At 44.2% G+C, this 22,166-nt stretch overlaps 1 protein-coding gene across 1 annotated transcript in view; it reads right to left on the bottom strand.

Moving 5' to 3' along the window:
- The window catches only part of PSTPIP1 (proline-serine-threonine phosphatase interacting protein 1), a 51,117-nt gene that overhangs the window by 28,136 nt on the left and 815 nt on the right, over positions 1 to 22,166 (bottom strand). The window contains exons 2-3 of the mRNA XM_058847262.1: positions 6,298 to 6,398; positions 2,638 to 2,712 (exon numbers count right to left, since the gene is read on the bottom strand). Of these exons, the coding sequence (XP_058703245.1) occupies positions 2,638 to 2,712; positions 6,298 to 6,398 (176 nt within the window). The remainder of the gene's footprint in view (positions 1 to 2,637; positions 2,713 to 6,297; positions 6,399 to 22,166) is intronic.

Genomic DNA, 22,166 nt, shown 5'->3' with positions numbered 1-22,166 from the left:
GAGGGAACTGTTTTCTGCAGCAATGGCCACTGCCTGGTGCAGTGTGCTGTCACCTTCTCCAGGCTGCTCTGGTGCTGGCATTTACTCATCGTGCTTATTCCCTGCACCTTGTTTTGTGCCTATCCTGACTGTGCTGAAATATCAACCTCAGCCTTGCAGTCGTTTCTCTTAAGGTCTTCTGGGAATTTTCTCATACTGGAAGGTTTTGGGTGTTTGTTGTGCATGCATTTTTTATGTTCCTTTTATTGATTTTTTAAAAGGATATCAGGTATCCTCCTGATATTTGGAACTACTGGGGTGTGAAATAATTTCCCAGGAGAAGTGGCAGAAAGCCTTAGTATCTGAGATATTAAAAGGTGGCTAAATTTAAGACTAGAGGATAATAATTTTGCATTAGCAAGAAAATGACTGAATGATTTAAAATTAGTAATTCCTGCTCCTCTCCCATACATAGCATGGCACAGGAAGGTCTGCAAAATGTTCTGCAAAAACACCTGGAAGCTACATTTTTTTCCTGGTGATTGTCAGATGGAAGTTTTAGGTACAAATACATTAGATTTTAAGAAGTACTGCTATCAAAGCTGCATTTGAAGATGTGAACAGCCTGTTCAGCCTGTCAAGTACTTGTAAATTCTATTAGGACCGAGTATGCTAGATGATAATAGGGAGTCCTATAAAGAGGAAACACTTGGAAAAATGCACTGGGACAGTTGTCCTTTCAAGCTTTTCTTATTACAGGGAGTACATAGATTCCCTCCCTCAAGTCTCTCTGAAGGACTGGCCTTGGGGGCAGAACTGCAATCAATGTCATATAAACAAGCAGAAACTTCACACTGAGAACACACAGACACAGAAAATTCAACATTTTTAAGGCATCAAAACCAAACATTGCATTTTCTTGTATTGTTCCAGCCCTAGACAGACTTTAGTTTTCTCTGATTTTTTGTTTGCCCTGGACAATGCCCTTCACTGTCTGTGTAATTCCTTAAACGATCAGAGGATGCTGGATGAGAGAGAGCAGAGTGTCCTCTCTGCTCCAGAACAGGAGCAGTGAGACTCTAGCTCTGATAAAAACATCAGTGCAGAGCTGGTGTCTCCCTGACCAGGTGTGGGTTATGGAAACACAGTAAATCAGCTCTGCAGCACAGCTTTGTTCATGTACTCAGCCTTCCCTCCATGCCAAGCTTTAAAATTGCTGGATCAAAGTGGAGCTGGGCCCAAGTCCAAACTTCTCCCAACTTGAGGGGAACTTGGATCCAAATCCCAACACTGGGACTTGGCTCTGCTTCTAAATCAAGCTCCCATAATCACTTGGGAAAAGGCAGACCCATGAATTGCCCACTAAGTTACTGAAGGGCAGCCAAAGCTTCTTGTTGCTGAACACATTTGCTCTGCCTGCCCTGTACTGCCAGTAAAGGAGTTTAGGTGAAGCCTTTCTTTAATCCTGAAATGCTGATCTTAGCCTTTGGGTTGAGAAAAACCCATCCATCCTTAATCTGACGGTTTAATTTCGGAATATTTCTTCTTCTCCTTCCTTTTCACCAATGAGCCAGCAGGAAGGCAGAAGCCATCTCCTAGGGATCCCTGGCTCAGGGGCCAGGCAGAGCTGGAGCACTGGCAGGGAAAGCCTTGCACATCCTCCTGGCATTGCCCAGCCCTTGGCTTGGCACAGCAGTGTCTGTGCCAGCCTGGCAGAGTCACAGTGATGCTCCAGGATCGCTGGCACCTGCCTACCATGGCAGGGCAAGGCTTTGGGGTCAAGCTTTCCCATCAAATATGGACAGGAAACCACTTGCACTGGGAGTGATAAATCAACGTGAGATCAGCTGAGAAATGAGATATGGGATGGAGGAGGGGAGCAGGCCCCAGGGATCAATAGAGCTGTTTTGTGTTCATATTGAGGTCTTCTCTTTCAGGATTCTCTTCTGTGACCCCACATCTTCATCCTCCACCTTATTACTGTATTATTACTTGTTACAATAATGACAAAATGTCCCATTAGTGCTACTGCCATCAATAATAGCAGCAGTTTATCAGCAGTGTTTATTAAGTTAAATTCCATACCAGCATCTATCTTCTCCTCCCAACACAATTTATACATAATTTAAGATAGTAATGGAGGAGACAGAGAAAAATAGATGTCATCTTAGTGTATTTCAGTAGTTCCATTGAATTATTTCAAATTAGGTACCTTCAAAGAGATTTATATTTTGTATTCTTAGGCTAAGCCTTTTTCCTGCTGCAGAAGCTGATTTTTGGGGTCTTTGTGCTGTCACAGTCTCTCAGTGTTCACCAGCTTTCCAGAATTGTCAAGCCACCATCCTAAAAATTTCACAACCTTTTCCTTTCTCTTTTTTCATCATCTTTTAGTCTGCTTTTGGAAGCAAATATTAAGCATTAAGAATCTTGAAATAAAAAAAAATTCCCAGGAAAGGACCTACTGGCAGTTTCCAAATAAAGACTTTGTGAATCCCACTGTGAAGGACTGTGGTGTTTCCCCACTTTCCCTGGACATTGTGAAGAGCTGTGTAATGCACTGAAGTGAGTAGTTGTGACCCCATCCATAGGCAAAACACAAGAGTCTGACATTTCTTCCAAAATCATTTGGTTTGCAGTAATAATAAAAGAATTCCTTACTTGATTTCCGTTTGTCCTCCTGCTTTTCGGGCAATTTGAACCAGCTCTTTCCCGTATCTCTCTTCTGCTTGTGCTCTGTTAAAAGAAAAACTCAGTTTCTCTGAGTGGTACCAGGATCACATTTACACAAATCTTGTAATTGTATCTGAGGTGCAAAACATCAGAAATGCAACTTATTTAATTTCTCTATCTCCTCAATCCTAGTGCTGTTAGTTAACCTCTGAAATATTTTAGTTATTTAAGTTATTCTGGAAGAAATGAGATAAAAACGAAGCTCATCTGCATGGCTTTGATTCCTGTGGAATGCTATGTACAGCTCTGCCCCCAAAACGTGGATTCATGGGAAGAAGGAAGTGAACAGCGATGAGATGAAGTTGTTCAGGACAGAGCAAAAGGAACATAAAAATGACGGCTGACTCGATCCATGAAAACACTGGCTGTGAGGGGACTGAAGAGTAGTTTCCAAAGGATCCATTCAAGAGATGTTGAGAATAAATGGGAGCCAGGGATAGCAGGAACATTTCTGTCCTTTAAAAAGATGAGGCACTGCTGGAAGAGCTGCCATGGAAGCCGAGGGGGAAGGAGCCCTGGTGGCTGTGTGGTTGGTGAAGCTGGGGCAGCTTTGTGGAAGGGACAATTTGTGGTATCTCACCTAATGGGGAACTGTAACTGGTGACTCAGGAAAGTGGTTCTGTTTCTATGGTTAATAAATACAAATATTCCTTTGCTGTTTTCCCTTCCCCCAGCACTGGAGGAAAGTTCTGTTCTCTTTAAAAAAAGGTATTTGTACTAAATGGTTTAGTTCCTTTCTCCTGGGTGCAAGCCCAGGGTAGAACCAAGTCGTCAGTCTTTGAGTAGCTGTTAAAAACTATTGATGATCAATAATAAATAACCAACAGATAGCCTGGTCCTAGCACCTGGAGGGAGGGATGTTTTTGTTTAGGGTAGGTCCAGTTCTCAAAAGCAGTTTCAAAGAATTTCAAACTGTTTTGGCCTGACAGTTGGCACCTTAGAGAAATGTAGTCTTTGTTCAAAAAACTAATTTGATGTGGGTGCAAGGCCCTACAACCCTGCTGGGATTTAGTCCTATCAGTCTTCCCGCTTGGCCAGGAGGTGCTTTGTGTGCTCTTGCTGAGTTAGAGCAGTTTGAGGGCTGCTCTTGAAGTTTTACCCCACAGCAGCTGTTGGGGTGGGTCCCTGAGATGGTCCCACCACCCTTCCTGATGCCCCTGGGCTTTGGGAGCACCTTGCCTCGTAGCCAAGGTGCTCAGGTGCAAATCCACCATCTCCTGGCACCCGAGGCAGGACTCTCCCCAGCCCAAGGAGATCAGTCAGGCTGCTGGAGCAGGAGTGCTGGCCCTGCAGCAGGAGCAGAGAGTGTTCCTGGCCTCTGTCCATGGCTCCCATGTGTGGAATGCTGCATGTGCTGCCCTCCTGCCCTCAGAACTGCTGTGTTTTAGTGGGGTGTTCCTACAGCAGAGCCTGGCATTCCTGATAGAGGAACAGGGTACAAAATGTGGTGACAGGCCACACAGAGACACCACTTCTTTTTCATGTTAGATGAATGGCATTTCATCCAAATGGAAATACACTCCAGACACATAATGCTGCAGAAGAAGAATAGATTCATTTTCCTCTGATTTCAGTATGAAGAAACACTTCTGTGTCAGAGGCTTTGCTTAGTGCCAGCAATAAGAGTTACTTGTGCTGCAATCCCACTTCTCTTGCTCAGTATACAAGTATATCATGGGGAAAAAGCCTGGCCAGCTTTTACACCAGTGCCAGCTCCTGAAACCTCAGCATGTACTGGACTGGACTAGCCCAGGGTCAGAGGAATTTGACAGGAGGCTGATACCATCTATTCACATCTTCATGCTGCTTTTCCCACTTTCCAGTACTCCTGCACACAGCTTCTAGGTTTCCCTGCAGCCATCCAGAGATGGAACATACTTTGTGTTTTAACCCTGGGCTTTGTTCTGGAATAAAATTGCTTTCTCACTCCCAAACCTCTTAGGCCCTTCTCTGGGCCAGTTAGAGGGATTTATGGTTGGAAAACTGAGTGTTAATGTGGCCAGGGCCAGGGCAGCTGGTTTCAGGACTGCAGGAGTCATGGGCAGCCTCTAGAAAGAGAGATTCATCCCATCCTTTGATCTTCTGCTGGGTCATTCCTGTGAATGACGTAAAGATGAGCTGAAACAAACACCTGCCAGCAATAAACTGGAAATTGCATCTTTGACTCAGTGCCCACTTCTGGTCTCCTTTTCCTCCTCCCCCAACAGGCACGTACACACACAGGCACACACATGTGCACACACTCTCTGCAATGTCTTGGGGGTGTAAAAAACGTCTTGGAAACTTTTCCAAAATGACTGTACATGTATTTTTTCTTCTTTACGGTAAGAACTTCATGCCTCCACCAAAAACCAGGAAAAAACTCATCCTGCAACTTTCAGAAGGCTCTGCAATGTTTTGGAAGGAACACAGCTGTGTGCAGCATCCAATGCAGAATTGCACTGCCCAAGGCCTGCAGTGCAGTTCTGATCTCTGTAAGTTATGAGGCACAAAGATGCTGTTTTAAACAGTTGCATCTAAGCTGCCATCAGGCAGATGTGACTTCAGGACTGTGTGATGTGTACCAATATAACAGGCTCCCACTGGTGGTCGAGAAAAGCAATTTAAATAGCTTCAGGTTTTGATGGGACACTTCACATGCTGTGAAACAGCCACTTTTGAGTCTGACAGCTCACACTCCCTTCAAAATCCCAGGGCTTTAAAATCAGCCATCAGAAAACCACCCTAAACCAAAAAAAACTAGATGGGGATAGTATGGGAAGAAAAAGCAGGAAGGCAGAGCAATATTCATAAGGTGACAGTGCTGAGATAAACTGTTCTGGGATTGCCTGCTGGATATATAATCCATATTTATGTCATCTTTCCTACATGTCAAGCCTGAGGAAGTGTGTGCTTCATGCTACATGCTGAAACTGCTGAAGCCACTTAAAAACAGCACCAAATTTCAGAGCTGTTTTTCAAAGTCACACCTACAAAAATGAATGCCAAAGGATCCAGAGCAGCAGTGTTATTTTCTCACCCACAAAATTGTCAACTGTCCATAGCTGCTGTTGAGAAAGCACCAAGAAGCACATAATCAGGAACATAAACTACATCATTACTCAAAGCCTGCTAAGGTTGGTGAACATCAGGGACTGGTTTGGGTGTCTGGGCAGGGCTTTAGGTAGCATTTTATGTAGCTTTGTGTTTGAAAAACGTCTCATTTTTGGTACTGGCAGGAAACTGAAACAGTGCCTGTGGCAACAGCATGTTCAAAGAGAAACAAAAATGTGCAAGTCATTTTTGCCCTGCAAAAGGGAAAATTTAGAAATGTTACTTGTGGATGTAGGTGCTACTGTGTATTTCTAGACCCATAATGAGGGGTTTTAGTGGAGCTCTGGGTTTCTGACTCTTTCAACCTTCCCTTCTCAAGTCCTTGAGATTTCTATTTATCCACCTTCACATCACAAGGCTGGGATTCATATTACTCAGTCTTTTCTATGTAAGTTCATAACTACCAAACTGAGAAACAGCCTGCTATTCCCTTCCAGATGCCAAATGAGACAAAAAAGGAGGCTGTTCACACTTTTTTCACACTGATTTTCATACCTCTGCTTGAGCAAATCCTCCACATCTTTGCACATCTTCTTCCCCTCCAGTAGCCGCTGTACGAGCACCTCGTAGCCAGTGTGGAAGGTGAACTCCTTGCACTGAAAACAGAAAAAAAAATAATAGCTGTTAAACACTTCAGTTCCTCTTACCTTAATTCTAATTCTTATTTCTTAATTCCTCTTACCATATTTCCAGCAAAAAAGAATCAGCTCAGTACAAATATCAGCCTGAGGGCAGTGGCTGTGCCACCTGGTCAGCAGTGTTGTTTTAATGGATTTGTAGCACGGGGAGACAGGATTTCTGTGTTCTACCCCTGGTCCTCTCACTGCCTCACAACAGGATCAGGACAGGCCATTTTTCCACGGGGAGCCTGAGTTAACCAGTACACAGAAATAGCATTATTGAAAATGTAGTGGTGAATGTTTTCTGAGCTTTATGTTACAGCATTATGGTAAAATCACAGGCTATGAAACCATAAAGAGAATGAGTGTGTTCCTTCCCTCAAGCAGTTTATCTACAATACAAGCCCTTATATATGAACTGAATGCAGTTTATACATGCATCCACTGTCCCCTAAGCAGTTACCATTTAATAAATGGGTTGCTTTATTGCTTTCCACCACCACTTGTGAAGAAGACAGCTGTTTAAGTTTTGGTACTTGGAAAAGATCCTCTGGCAAGCAACTGCTTGGGCACTTGAGCTTGTGCCTTTGCTTTCTTGTTGCTGGGACTGGAGAGGAGCAGGGGAGCTCTGGGGGTGAATGCTGGTGGTTGTTGGAAGCCTCACAGGCCTTGGGACTTCTGGAGATTTGCAGATGTAGGAACAGGGTTTTTGGTTCTTCAAGAGCTAGGATAAATTTCTGCAGACAATCCCTGTAAACCTACAGGTTGTAGTAACATTTCCAGTGCTACAGTTCATTGTAAAAGCCATCACCCCTGAAGAAACAGGATCTCAAGCCCAAAACATTAGTTTTCCTAATGTTTCCAAGGGTAATTTACACACACATCACAGGGAGGGATCCTGCTGTGAAATAAATGAGAAGCAGCAAGTTTTGCCATTCAGAGAGAAAAGTAGGAAAGGTTCTTGATAATACTCTGGCAATGAACTTAGCACTTCCCCCTCTCTCTTGTTTTTGAGGACATTCCAATGGCAGAAGGCATCACTGCTGTAGAAAAATTACTATAAATGGCTCTCTCTGCCTGGCAGAAACTCTGGTCAGATGTTCCACAACCAACTCACACCCCCAGCATTTTAATTGTGTATTTTCAGATGCAATCAGCTATGTCCCACAGCTGTGCACACAGCTTTCTTGTCCCAGAAATGCTGCCCATGAGGTAAGTGAAAATATCCCGTGGGTTGGTATCACCCCAGCAGTCAGCCACTGCCACAGGCAGCAAAGGCAAAGTGATCAGCTCACTGTGAAGCTAGTTTGCCTTTCTGTTCAATATCTCTCTTTGCTCAGTAAATCCTAAAACTCACTTGGTGTCTTTCCCCACCTCTTTTAAACTGGCTCTGTAACAACTGTAAAATCATATTACACTGAAAGGATGACAAATTCTTTATGTCTGAGAGAAGGCTTATTAAATTCCCTAAAGTGAGAATGCAACCCCAACTTGTTATCAACACAAAACCACACACACAAAGAGAGCAGTGTGCTGGGGGCAGCCTGATGGGCTGAGTCCATCAGGCATTTCCTCAGGCCCCTGGAAGCATCACTGCCTCACTGCCTGCCAGGTTCCTCTGGGGTTTGTTCCTCTGGCTGGTCCTTGTAGAGAGATTTGGCTCCTAGGAAGGACTTCTACCACAGACACTCATTTAATCTATCTCGTTTTGGGGGGCATTCATCTCACAATTTGCTTTCTTGTCCTCCTCTGTGTTCCTGAAGAACGTGGAGGCCCTGTTTCAGAAATGCCAGGGTCAGAAACCCAAAGCAGGGCTCGCAGGCAGCAGCTCTGGCTGTGCTCTGAACAGCTCGTGCCACCCGCCCAGGCTGCAGAGGGAGCGAGAGGAAATGCCACAGCCAGGCTGAGACAAGTGTGAGCTGCTCTGGTCACTCATCCTGCAGCACTGCTTCGTAATTTCCAACCACAACACAGCTCTGAATCACTCAGGCCTCAGCTTGCACAAATGTTTCCCTTTCATTTCAACAGCTCTATTTCTTCTTTCACTGTTGTACAATTGCATCCCCTCTCAACATCTCCTTGCATCCAAACAAACCTTCTTTGCCCTTTCCTGACATTCTGCTTTTTCATCCCATTGATTCCCACGTGTTGTTATAGCACCTGTTCAAGGCTGAATAAATCCCTGTTGGACAAGGATGGTGCTTTACCACTCCAGTAAAGAATAAGTAGTGCTTTGTACCATGGCATTAATGTCAGCTCTCTAAGAAACACCTGTGGTTCATCAGAGGATTGTATTTGCCTTCTTCCACTATCAAATCATAGCAGTGGCATTCAAATGAGCTAAGATCTACAGATATACCTGCAATTCTCTCCTCTTCTGGTATTTTATTCAACAAGGTCTCAGAGTATATTGGATTTTTTTCACTACTGATCTCTTACTCCCATTTTGTACTTTGAAACTTTGATTTTTATCTGTTTTCTGTTACTCCAGGCTCAAAGGTTATCAGATACCTCCTGTACAATATTTCATTCTACCTGTTTATTTCAAGCACAGCTATTTGCAGCCCATTCTTCATGTCTCATGGCAGGATCCAGCACCTCCCCCAGATCAGTGTGTTTGCCCACTTTAGAGTTCTTCCCCTGCTTTGTCTGTTCAGTCCCATTTTGTTTTTTTCTAGTGTCTTAAGGATTTCCTGTGTAACACCATAAGTGACCCCACATTTTCTTTGTCAAGACAATCAGACAGCAAGGCTGGATCTCATTAAACAACTGTCTGGCCTTGCTAAGCTGTCTCGCCTCTATTCTATTTTCCATTTACCATTTTGTGTTATAATTAGCACCCGCATTGAGTGGTTTTGCAAAAGCTGTTAAGCTGCACTACTCAGACAGTGCTTGGTACTTCTCAGAAAGGATTTTGTGATGATTCTAAGAACTAATGAATAGTCAAAGAACTATTACTATTTTTTTTTTTTAGAAATCAGAAAAAATGCTTTAATTAGATAATAAATATAGCCATTAAATGTGTAAAATATCATTTGCTTATACTCAAATCTAGTTACTTGGAAGAGGGTGATTTGACTCACCACCAGCAATTTGTCTCATTGTCAAGAAAGGGATTCTCAAAGCGTGTGTGGCTGTGAAAGAGGATTTAATCCTTGTTACTAAAAAAGATTAGTTATTCCTTGTTGTCCAACAGGCCTATAATCACGAACAAGAAAGTGCTTGACAGGGATTTCAGTGCTGTGAGCAGAGCTGTGTTCCCCCAACTCTGCATGTGTGCTCTGGTCTCTGCCTGCGGATTTCCTTCTTGTTTTCTTCTTGAAAATCACAGGTAAAAGAGGGGCAGCATTTCTTCTCCTTTGCCCAGTGACAAAAGTTGCTTCCCTCCAGTGCAATGAGCAACACTGTTCCTTCAGAGACAAAAGAAACGTGGAGGGGAGTATATGACTGAAACCCACAACTTCTGTGCTCTAGTTTGAGCAGAACAGCTTATCCTAGAATACTTGGAAGGAGGAATGGAAGCCTGCAAGCAGTGGTGAAGACAGTGAGCACGCTGGGATACCCATTCCAAATGTTAATTGTGGGAGAGATTAGTCAGGCTGGCTCTCAGCTGGTTCCCACAGCCATCAGGGAGAGGCTCTAAGGATTTGGAATTTGGTAATGAAGGCTGCAAGGGAAGACTGGGAGTGTCAGTTCCCTGCCTAGAGGGTAGAAAGTACCAGGATTGCTGGGGGGTGACAATTTCTTACCTTCTGGTGGCACCAAGCTGGGTAATCTTGTGTCTTTAGCAACTCACTGAGAATCAGCCTTGTTCCAGAACATATTCCTCTGAGCCTTGTGCTGCCGGGTGCCCAGAGGGAACTGCGAGGCTTTTTGAAGTACAAGAGTTTACATTTTGAAGTGACAAGGCTGCTATTGCAATAATATCAAGGAGGAAAGACTAAAATTCTGTGCTCATTACTGAAGCAGCTTTCAGTAAATAGCTTTTCCAATGCACTGGAAATAAAATCATCCAAACTCATGTGCAAACACTTATGGTACACCCTGCACATCCAGCTGGTGATGGTCACAGTGACATGACCTCATCAGGTCACTGTGGCTGTGCCATAGCAACTCTGGGCCTTTCTGCTGTGGCTGCTTTCCTTGGGGCATTTCTAATTATGCTGGCACCTGAGCTGCCCATCCAGGACCTTGTTTAGAGGTGGTTTACATACCACAACTCAGACCTCTCCCTGCTCCTGCAGGATTAGCTGGCTTGGCAGCACCTTAGCATCTCCCCCAGGGCAGGCGCTGCTGCTGAAGCTGTGAGTCCTGTCTGGGGAGTGTCAGGGCTCCTCCTGGGCTTGCTGCAGTGCTCTGGGAGCTGCAGCTCTGCTTCTCAGCATGAAGGACTCATCCCAGCATCTCCAGCTGCAGCACCTCAGCACCTGCCTTCTGTAAAGAACCGGCTCCAGGTGCTAACAGGGACAATAACCCCAGGGTACAGCAGGGCAGTGGCACCACCCTGATGGGGAGAAAGGGCTGGAAAAGGAAAAACTCCACAGCAGACACTGGGTGTGTTGCTCAGTACCCAGCAGGACAGTGCTGAACTGTTCTGGTGATAAACAGAGCATCAAAATCCACACATGGTACCTGCTCTGCACCTCTCAGGGGGGCCTGGCACGAGCACTGACAGCCACAGCAGAGCTCCCAGGGGTTCTTTCAGCCTAACCTGCCCTCAGTTAGGAATTATTTGAAATGTATTATCTGCCAATATTAAATATATATATATATATATATTTTAAAACCCCCACACTTTCTCTTAAGTTTAAAGTATTTAGTTAGAAAAGTTCATTCCTCGTCTTGGTTCCTAATGATATTTTTCCAAAGCTTGAATCAGAAGTGTTCTCACATGGTTTTGGACTGAAAATGCTAAATGTTGCTACCTGATCCAAATAAACTATTAATACAGATTTTCAAAGAGAAAAATAATTGAAACTGAATCTGTTATGGGTATCTTTGGAATTTTTCTCTAAATCAAGCTTTTTTTTGCATTCATATCTTGTTTAGTTTAGGTATGCTTATAACAGTTTTAGTAAAATAAAAACTTAAGATCTACATTCCCAGAGTCAAAAAGGAAATAACAACTGGTGTGAGGAGGAAGTTTAGAGAGAACAGGGCACAATGAAATTTTGAACAAGCGTCATTTTGACAAGATCTTTTTCAACTGTCAGAAAGAAATCCTTTCTATCACACATAATATCTCAGTCCTGGACTGAAAGTAAGCTGTTCCAACTGAGTTAAATCAATTAATTGTATTCTTGCATCATACCACTGGGTACTGTCTGTGAGTGTTTCCAATCCTGTTCCCTTGGTCTGTCAGTCTTGTCAAGTGCCCTGCCAAGGGCTTCATATGTGTAGATGAGCAGCAAACAGACCTAACAGGCAAACATGATTTAGAATCTCCAAGTACATTGGACTGGATATTTCCTGTCATGCCACGGCCTTTCACTGTAATTCAATCACTTGCTTTATGTTTTCTGGTTTTTCCCCTGGTACAATTTAAAATTTCCTAGTGGTTCTAGAAATATATTCCTGACACAAAGTGTTTTGGGAAGTTTACTGCTGTTTTTCTGCACTGCTCACACTCTCCTGGAACAAACAGGACAGCAGTGAGCACCACTGCTTTGTGTGTGCTGAAATGTCCTGTGCAGCTCTGGGGTTCAGGGGTGCCTGCTGCAATAAGAGCTGCTTTGCTGCTGCTTCCTGTTCCACGGCTGCTATCCCGGCTCTGCTCCACCACAGGGGCACATGAAAGAGCCCTTTTCAAAACCAACCCCAGCTTTTCAGCCTGGGCCTCTGCTGCCTGGCCCTGGGACTGTGCCAGCAGCTGAAAATGCAGCTCAGCAACCCCATTCTGAGCTGAGCACATCCGTGGGGGAAGATCACCGTGCCCAGAACAGAGCGGTGTCACATCAGAAACCTCTGACCAAAATGTCCTCCCCTGACCTGTGCTGGGTGTGATATGAGTCCTTTTCCACACATGTTCATGTCACAATCAACTGCTTAGTGGGTTTAAAAGCATTTGCTCACGCTGTACTGTGTAAGAGTTCCTTTTTCCTACTGGCTGAAATCAGTTGGAATGGATTTGTGGATCCAAACATCACAACAGAATGTGATGGTTGCTTGTGCTTTCCGAGACTGACTACAGAATTTATATGAGCTTACAAAATCTTTTTTCTTATTTTTTTTTTAAACATTGATTTTTTTTTTCCCACATAAGCAGAAAAAGCAAGGAGGAGTAGGTGGGTTGAAGCTGGCTGTAAAAGATTTTTGTCACTTCTTGTAAATTCGCTCTTCGTGTATCAGAAACAAATGTTTGCTCAGGATGTAGGTAGGGACATTTTGGTGATAATTCCAGGAGTTGACTTGGGCATTTTCCACCAGAGGCTTAGTTTGCAGTTTTGCTGCAGCCTGTTACCTAAACCTGACGTGCAGTACCTTTCATGGGGAGCAAATGGTATTTATTGCCAGGCAACAGCACAGAGGTGAACCTTGAATGGGACCTTCAAAAATCAGAAAGGAAAAACCACTGCCTCTGCAGCATTCCAATTGCTGGGCTGCTAAACTGCATCTCCCACTGCTCCTATAGCGAGGTTCTCATCAGAGTTCAAACCTGCAGCAGCTAGGATAGTCAGAGATAAAACTGAAATTGAGATTCACAAACTATACAATAGCACTGCAAATGACACTGAGCAAAACGGTAGCTCCTCAGTGGTCTTTTGCTCTTGACCCTGCGGGTTTTCTCTGAGAAGGAAATGGTTGATTTAGAGTTCTGCTGACACAGGAATTTGTCCTCAGCTTCCTGAGCCCTCACCCTCCTCACTGGCATCCTGTACTGCTCATGTGTTATGTATTAGGCATTCTTACAGTCACAGCATATTGTTTGGCTCTTTATGTTTTAATCACCCCCTGATTTGCACAAAGTGATGGCTGCACAAAAGCCTGCCTCACTTTCACAGGTGGTTTGCTGGCTGGCAGACTCATGGCACACAGGGAACAGCCTTGGAAAGTCTCAATTCCAGTCTACTAATAGGACTCTGCTTGTGCTTATTATCTGTGTTTTAGGTTGTCTCCTTAATAATTTGATTAAACATTATTTGGAGTGCAGTTCAGAGCCCCAATGCTCCTGTCCTAGCAGAAGGAGAAAGGAGCCAGCAGACAGACATGCATCACAAAAAAAAGCATGACAAAAAACTAGGAATCCATTCAGAAAATCCATAGAGAACAGACTTCTAGAACACCTCTGTGATAGGGATAGTAAGAAATGGGACAGGAGGCAGCAGAATCCTTCACCAGTTTTAAATGTAGCTTGATGTGGCTACATGACACGGGTTTGACGTGGCAGCATCCCTTTGTATTTTCTCCATGTGACTTCAGACAACAGGTAAGTCCATAAATTAAAGTGGCTTCTCCCTGGAAGCCAACAGAGAGGCCAGAAATGAGGATTTGCACCTGTCTTTCAGAAGGCACAGCACTGTTGCTGTGGTCCTACTGAAACATGACAGATAAATGTGTCAATGGTGGAATCAGATGTTCCTCCAGTCTCCTACTGAGTAACATTAGCTACACAAGAGAAACTGGAAGAAAAATAAGGAGAAATAGAATCTTACAAGTAGAGGATATTTCTGTTTTACACAAAACAATAGTCAGAGATTGCTTTTGTTTCTATTCCTCTTTAGTTCATGCACTTCCAGTTTCCTTCTCTGTTATAAGAAGGCTCCTCTCCTTCTTTTAGTGGGCTTAGTGACCAGACACAGTGAGTGAAAACACCTGAAACAGCCCTGACTTGCTCAAGTACAGAGACAACTGTCCACCAGGTCTTACAGAGCCACTGGAACCAGACCTGCTTAGTTAGTACATTAATTTATTAAAAAACTGTATGTCTTTCTCCTCCTTGTCTTAAAATGCTTACAATTGTTTCCTGTCAGTCCTGAAAAAGGCACTTCACAAAAGCCACTGCTGAACCCATGCTCTGTTTGTTACTGGTGTCTCCTGGCACGTGGGGAAGGGTAAAACTTCAGGAAATATTCCCAGAGTCTTGTTATACAAGGAGATTGAATTAAAGATTTACTTCACTTCTTAGTAAAGATGATTTCAATAGCTACATGTTACCAATTCCATTTCACAAGAGATCTTTGCCAATTAATAATTTTCAACATATCCTATTACTCAACATGATGCAACATTCTTACACTCCATGAGTATCTGATTGAGACACCCCCCTCTCACAGCTGCCACACCACCCCTCATCTGCTGCCTGTACAGGGAAGGGGAATTTCACTTGAACCTCTTTCTCCAGCTGTTTTATGTGGGGGTGTGAAAAATGAGGTTCACCTTTTTGGTATAATTTAAAAAGTTTTATAAAAGACAAGTATGAGACAGAAATAAAGCAAAATGAACAAATATGGCCAGGTGCCTCAGCATCCAGCTAAGAGCAAGCCTTACTAACAAAGGATTGTCCCTTAAAACACCAATCTCTTGCATATTCATAAATGCTTATGCATGACTCAAACATTCCTCTTAAGTTTTAGATTTTCCTTTGTTTCGCTTCAACTCCCCCCTCCCCAACAGATCAATCTTCTTGGCTCCATTGAGTCTTACAGTCCCTGATAAGAGAGGTTCAATAAATTCCTCCCTTGGAGCTCCAGTCACTGCTGTCTTCATCTGGATAAGATAATCTAAGAATGCAGGGGGTGGGTTTTCTATCTTTTCATTCTCATTCATATATGAACAAAAGCAGTCTTTATTGTAATACCATACTACTCCCTAAAAAAATATATAAATGTATTACACCACTATTTCTTAGTTTCATACAGCAAAGTTTCCAACATTATACATATAATATTCATTTTAATATTTGTGAAAAGCCTAATATAATATAATATGATTATAATATAATATAATATAAATCTGTAACAGGGGTGAACTGCATGGCAGGAGGAAAGGCATACCTGGATTCCAGGCTGCAGGCAGTGGCTGTGGGCAAAGAAAGCTCCAGTTCCTGTTCCATTGTGTGCCTTCCCCCTGCAGAGCTCCCAGAACCATAGAGGGGTTTTATAGCCTGGTCTCTTCCTCTTTGGTGAGCAAATGCACCTTAGTTCTCCATCTCCAGAGAAAGCCTCTACCAGCTGTGAACTTTTTCATCAAAGCCCAGATTTATTCTCCAAAACAGCACCCCTACTTCCAGTAAAACCATGTTTTTCCACATAATAGATTCTGCCAGAGACCCAAGTCCTAACCAAATGTGCATCCATGGCCTTTCAATGGCAGGGCCCTCCTTTCCTTCTCCTGGTGCTCCTGGGGATTTCCATCCCACTGAGCAGCAATCCCAGGGCTGTTTATCAGTCCTGACTTGTTAATTACCCTTCAGTAATTACAGCACCTACTGCAAGGAGCATGAAGTGAGGATACTCAGACCTCAGGGTTGCTGACCACCTATTTTCCTTTTTGTCTTTGTCCCCACCCTTTATTTTTTATTTTTCTTTCATATTAGGAATACATTAAGCCTGGACAAATTGAGAGCAGCACAAAATAACTTTGAAAAGTTCTTACATTAAAGGAAAAAAGATTGTTTATTTATTTATTTGCTCTGAATGGAATCATGAGTTGGTATCTCTAAGCTGGCCCAAGCTGGTACATTTTCACTTAATTCCAAAGATTGTTGCCTTTCATTTCAAGCAAAGAAAAAGTTGCATGAGGAGCTATGGAGCTTTTCAATTCCTCAGTCTTGTTCAGTGATATTTTCCCACCACTTTAAAGAAATACTAAACTCCATGTACAGCAAGGGAATAATTCTCTGGGGAGCTGAAAAGCTGTTGGGATCCAGATGCATATTTTCAATGTGGGTTTTTTCCTTCACCTTGACACCCTGAGCAAGGCTGAGTGATCTCCATGCAGAGCTGTTCCACCAGCCCTCACCTCATCCCAGCCTCAAATCCCCAAACTCTTACTGAACAACACAGTGAACTTTGTGAATTATTGAACTGTGGCTGCTGAGAAAAGCTTTATTACAAAACCTAGATTAAACTGCAGATGAAACTCGTGTTTTCTGTGCCATCTGCCTGCTGGAATCTACCTTGCTGTGGCAAGGCAGGAAAATGAAATCAGAAAAAGATCTTCTTGAACTAAAGGAGCTGAAATACAACAAAGAAGCCTAACTTGTCTTCCATATAAGCATACAATGAGTGTTACTGGATTGAAATGCCAGTGTCCCTGTGCCTACAAAGCAGCACAAGTTCAGTGTCCCCAGCCAGTGACTGAAGAGGCAGCTCTGCTGCATTGCAGGAGTGTCAGCCTTGAGGGAGGAAAGGGACGGGCCATGAATCAGCCAGTCCTGCCAGGAAAAATTCTGTTGAAATGGGATTTGTAAGGACACTCTGAGATCCACCCTGGAGAAGCTGTGGTGGGAGGAGAGGCTGAGGGCTGGCACTGCTCAGCCTGCACAAGAGGTGCTCGGTGTGCTCAGATTCCTGTGGAGGGAGCAGGGGCACCCAGTGACAGGGCAAGAGGCAACGGGCACCTATGGAAATCCAAGAAGTCCTGTTTAAGCACAGGAAGGATTTTGCTGAGAGGGTGGTGAGACACCAGGGAATCACAGGTATCAATTTGCACAGAGAGGCTGTGGAGTCTCCATCTGTGGAGATACTCTGAGCTCGGTGCTGCAACTGGCAATCTGAGCAAGGGTTGGCTGGAGATGTCCAGAGGCCCCTTCCAACTTCAGCTATTCTGTGACTCTACCTCAGAAAATGCACCTCAGTGGGCTGCTCTGGCAAGCCAGAGGAGACCCTCTGATCTTTGTGAGACTCTCCATTTCAAGCTGTGTGTGACAAATACTCTTTAGGTGGTGTTTGTTAGACGTGGCCATGTACATGCAGGTGAAGAGTCCATGACTCACCTATTCCATATTTAAAATACAGACTCGTGGCACACTTAAAATTGGCAGAAATAAGAACCCTCCCCTTCTCTGAGCCCAAGCAAAACCAACCAATTTTTGCAGAGCAGGATGGATCAAAACATACTAGAACAGCTGCGTAAAAATATTAATAAAGTTGTCACAGTGACTTACTTCATCAATCAACCAATTTGAATAGTCAAACCCCTCAGCTGCAACATGGTTTGCATCAGAATTTTGTAACAATTTTCATCAGAAAATAGTAATAAAGTGTATTTAACAGTTTAATTATTTCAGTTACTGACCCAAAATGAACTCTCTGTAAATCCATTCATCTAGTGTTAGTTCAATTGAGCTTCATTTTAGCTGTTGTGCTCTGCTCAGAAGTGACTGGTGAAGCACCAGTGTTTCCATAGCCACAACGACTGATCAGGTTTTCTACGTGTGATTTCCTCTGGTTTCAATGACTGTTGTGATTCCCTCCCCTCCACCCTCCACGGGTGCTTGTCATTGCCTTAGTGAGCCAAGTGTCCTTCCCAGAGCAGCTGGGGGAATGGAGGAAGAAATTACACCTAGAAAAAGATTAGAGCAGCCTCTTCTCCGGAGATGAAGTTGACCTCACAACAAACACAGACATCAGCTGGGCAACCAGTTCAACTTTTCCATGCTGGCTCTCCCTTTATTCCCCATTTCCACACACGCCCTGCAGCGATGACTTGGCCTGGATGTGATCAGCACTGTGGCCATGCCTCTGTCTCTGGGGCTCAGGGAGATGCAGGACCATGGCCATGTCCCTGGATCTCAGGGTCAGGCAGGACCATGGCCATGTCTCTGTCTCTGGAGCTCAGGGAGATGCAGGACCATGGCCATGTCCCTGGATCTCAGGGCCAGGCAGGACCATGGCCATGTCCCTGGATCTCAGGGCCAGGCAGGACCATGGCCATGTCCCTGGATCTCAGGGCCAGGCAGGACCATGGCCATGCCTCTGGGGCTCAGGGAGATGCAGGACCATGGCCATGCCTCTGTCTCTGGATCTCAGGGAGATGCAGGACCATGGCCATGTCTCTGGGGCTCAGGGTGAGGCAGGACCATGGCCATGTCCCTGGAGCTCAGGGAGAGGCAGGACCATGGCCATGCCTCTGTCTCTGGAGCTCAGGGTGAGGCAGGACACGCTGACAGCAGAGCCCACCTGTGTGCTGTTGTGCAGGGAGATGTTTTATCTTAACCTGCCTTGTGTCAATAGGGTTAGATGCAATCAGTGCCATGCCATTCAGATCAAACTCAGTGGGACCCACTTGCAAGGCTGGGATGCCAGGCTAGAAGGTTTGCCAGCCTCATCCCTGCCTGCCCCAAGCCAGCCTCAGGGTGCTGGGCTGGCAGGAGCCTCCCCAGCTCCAGTTCCTCCCAACAAACCTGCCCAGTCTCACTTCCTCCTCACAGACCTGCTGCAAAACAACAGGCCCTGCAAAGCTCAACCTCTACAGGAAAGCAGGGTAGCTCCTGGTATAAATAAACTTCCTATTTTGAGTAAAACCATTGATGCTGTATTTCTTCAGCATGTTGCCTAATAAGTTTAGGAAATAGCTTCACTGTGACTTTTATCACCATGGAGCTCTTGTTCCACAGTTAAGAGTCTCATTAGAAGCTAAATTATTTGTGAAGTTAATTACATCTTTTTTTGGCATATATAACAGACCATTGTGTGTAAAAGCTACAGGAGGAGTTGAGAGGCTCACCTACAAAGTCAACTTTACACTGAACCTAAGGCTGAACATAGCCTGAAGTCAAAGCAAGACACACTAAACACCTTTGTAACAGTCCCTGTTCCTGGAGCACTTCCATGGCTCCCACTGTTGCAGTGTCTGACCACAACCATGGCTCCACAGGCAGGGATGTGGGAAGGACCAGCCCACAGCAGGGCAGGGCAGCAAATCCTCCCAGCTTTGTTCAAGGACTGCTTCATATTTGCCTGGCCTGCATCTCCCCCACACTTTTAAATGTGAGCTGTGAGAATCCACAAGCCCTGAGCTCATCCCACAGCTGAGAAGGAACAAGCATTTCACACTTCATGTGTTTATTTTTAAATCCCAAGTACCTTAGGAGCCCATGACACACTTTCAGAATTGACATGGCTGCTTGAATTTGATTCAAAGCTGTCCAAGAGAATAGATTTGCTCCCACTCAGCTCTGGGCACTTTGGAGCCAACCAGCTCCTTTGAAAGCTTTCCTCATTCCCTGTTCCCAGGTGGGTATGGCAAAGCACAGAAGTGCCAGTACCTTCCTACCTCTTGGCCAGAAATAGCTCCATTTCAGGGGCTGCAGTTTTGAGCAGCAGGTTGGAGGGAGACTAAATAGAAGGAAAAGGCAATGACAGGAATTGCAAAGGAAAAGCAATGATGAGTGCAAGAACACAGAATGAGACTAAGAAAGACACTCTGTGACTGAGGGGGAAAGATTTTCTTGGATAGTGGTTTTTGTGACAAAAAATTACTGTTGCTCTGCCTGTTAACATAACCCCATTAACATGGAGCTCAGCTGGTGCCACACACACACTCCTCATTAACGTGGGAATTGCCCTACCTGTCTTATATGATGCTAAAGAAGACAGGTAACATCTGTCAGGCTTGTACAGCAGCCCAGCAGAATATTAATCCATCAGCAACTGCCCTGCATTGGCTATCAAACCCAATTTGAATTTTTATCTCACTAACGTTTTCCAAAAAATATTAACAGAGGATAGAAAACTTCTGTTAAGAAGCATATTTTAGTGCAGACTTTGAGCAACAGTTCTTTAAACCATTACAGAGAGTGTGGAGCTTATAGAAATAAAAATTGTAATTAAAAAATACACAGGTTTTTGCTCAGGCCATGCTACAAAGAAAATATAATTGAACTAAGTGTGTAAATTTTAGTATAGTACTATCATTGCTACATTTATTTGGAAAAGAGGGGATAAAACTTAAACCTGTTATGAGGAACAAGTTGCATTTTCCTGGAAGACAGCACATGCTGTTCTTATGAAGTCTGGGGAACTTTGGGGAGGAATGAATGGTGCTCTTCCTCTGCTAGTTGGGGGAGATCTGCCCTTAGGGTTTCTTTTCATATCTTACATTGAGGTAGGTCCTGAGGAAACCCCTGCTTATCCAGAAGTTTCCTAATGGTGGAGCAGGGAGCTGCTGCTCAGGGACATCTCGTCAGGGCAAAGCACAGGGAGGGGGTGCAGCAGTCAGAGATCAGGGCTCTGTGTTGAGGCATCCACCAAGGGGCAAACACCTTTGTCAATCAGAAAGGCAGTTTCTGTTCAATGGACACACCAAATACAGGAGATAATTTCTCACTGAAGCCAACCACATGAATATATTTTCCTCTTACAACAGAACTTTATGAATGCAAAAATAATTGCTGATCTTGTGATGTGGGGGGCAAGCTGCACACTAGTGCTGTGTTGTGCAATATCCTGTAAGTTTTCACTTTAAAAGACTTATTGCGTAGCTAAAGCTTCCATCCTGCAATATATTATCCTTATATAATAATATATATTTTAATATATTCCTGCCTTCTTAATCAAGCTGGGCATTACATTTCCAGCCAAAAAATATGAAATCCAAAGATGCTTTGCTTTAAATAAGGTGTTAGCTTCAAAACTAAGCAAGGATTTGAGTCATGGTAACGTGACTAAGCACAGAGTTTAGGGAAGAGGAGCCATGAAGAACTGGCCTGGCCAGATTGTCAGCTGGCATTAATCACCCTCACACTACTCCCATAGCTTGATTTATTCTCCCTAAAGACCAAGACATTGAAAAGTAACTATACCAAAAGTACCAGCTCTAAAAGTCATGTGGCTTGTTTTCCAAGGAACTTCAGCAATGCAAGGGCTGAAGCTCCCAGGGCTTCTGACCCACAGCTGTGTCCCACCCTGTGCACTGCACTGTGCAGTCAGTGGGTGCACAGACGAGGAGAATCGCACATAGGTGTGGTCATGCACAGTTAGTCCTAACATCAACACTGACTTTTGTATTTCCTCATTGTATTTTTATTAGTTTTAACTGTTCAAATCTATTACTGCACTGGGGTGGGGAGGGCTTCCTGGAAGAGTCCAGAGGATGGTGGTTCATTGATATGTGTTTTTGTCTCTGCCCTTCTGTTTTCTACCAGGAGAGGGTTTACCCTGAAGCATGGGTGGAGAGAAAGAGAGCACAAGCAGAAAGAACAGCCAGGCAATGGCAGGAAGAGTTCATATGGCTTCATGTCTTTCTTTAAGTCAGTCCTAGATGCTGGATAAATGATTACCCAGAAAAGAGGCAACCACATAACATCCTGTTTACTCAACTTTGCGATGTTAGAATTTTGATATTGAACTTTCATTCTCCAGTTGCAAGAGAACCTCAGATTACCATAGTGAGAGAAATTACTAAGGTCCTTTTACCTTGTAACTGCAGGGAAAGAGCTTGAAAACAGGAGACCAAAAGGATTTTCAAACAAAAGTCAAACAACAAGTATGGAGCGGATCTCATCGTTTCAGTATTTGCTGGTTTTAGGTCAGCTGTGAATGTTTGGGCTCAGCTGTGGAGTGTCACTGCTGGTCCTTTCTAAGCTGAGCTACCTCACAGCTCCTGGGCTCTGCATGCCTGGGAATGCTCCTGGCAGCAGGGTGGGAATCTGCAGGGAGCTAAGCAGGAGCATTTTGCTTGCAGCTGCTGGCTCTGCTCCTTAGCAAACAGGAGGGAATTCAGCCTATAATTAGCAACAGCTCACCTGCTCTGGGAGCCACTCGTAGAGCTGAGGACACTCACTGCAAGCAGGTTCTTAGC

The sequence above is a fragment of the Poecile atricapillus genome, chromosome 11 (assembly GCF_030490865.1).
Source record: "Poecile atricapillus isolate bPoeAtr1 chromosome 11, bPoeAtr1.hap1, whole genome shotgun sequence".
NCBI classification, from domain to species: Eukaryota; Metazoa; Chordata; class Aves; order Passeriformes; family Paridae; genus Poecile; species Poecile atricapillus.
The sequence above is the reverse complement of the archived record's forward strand: the minus strand, read 5'-3'. Positions and strand labels throughout refer to the sequence as shown.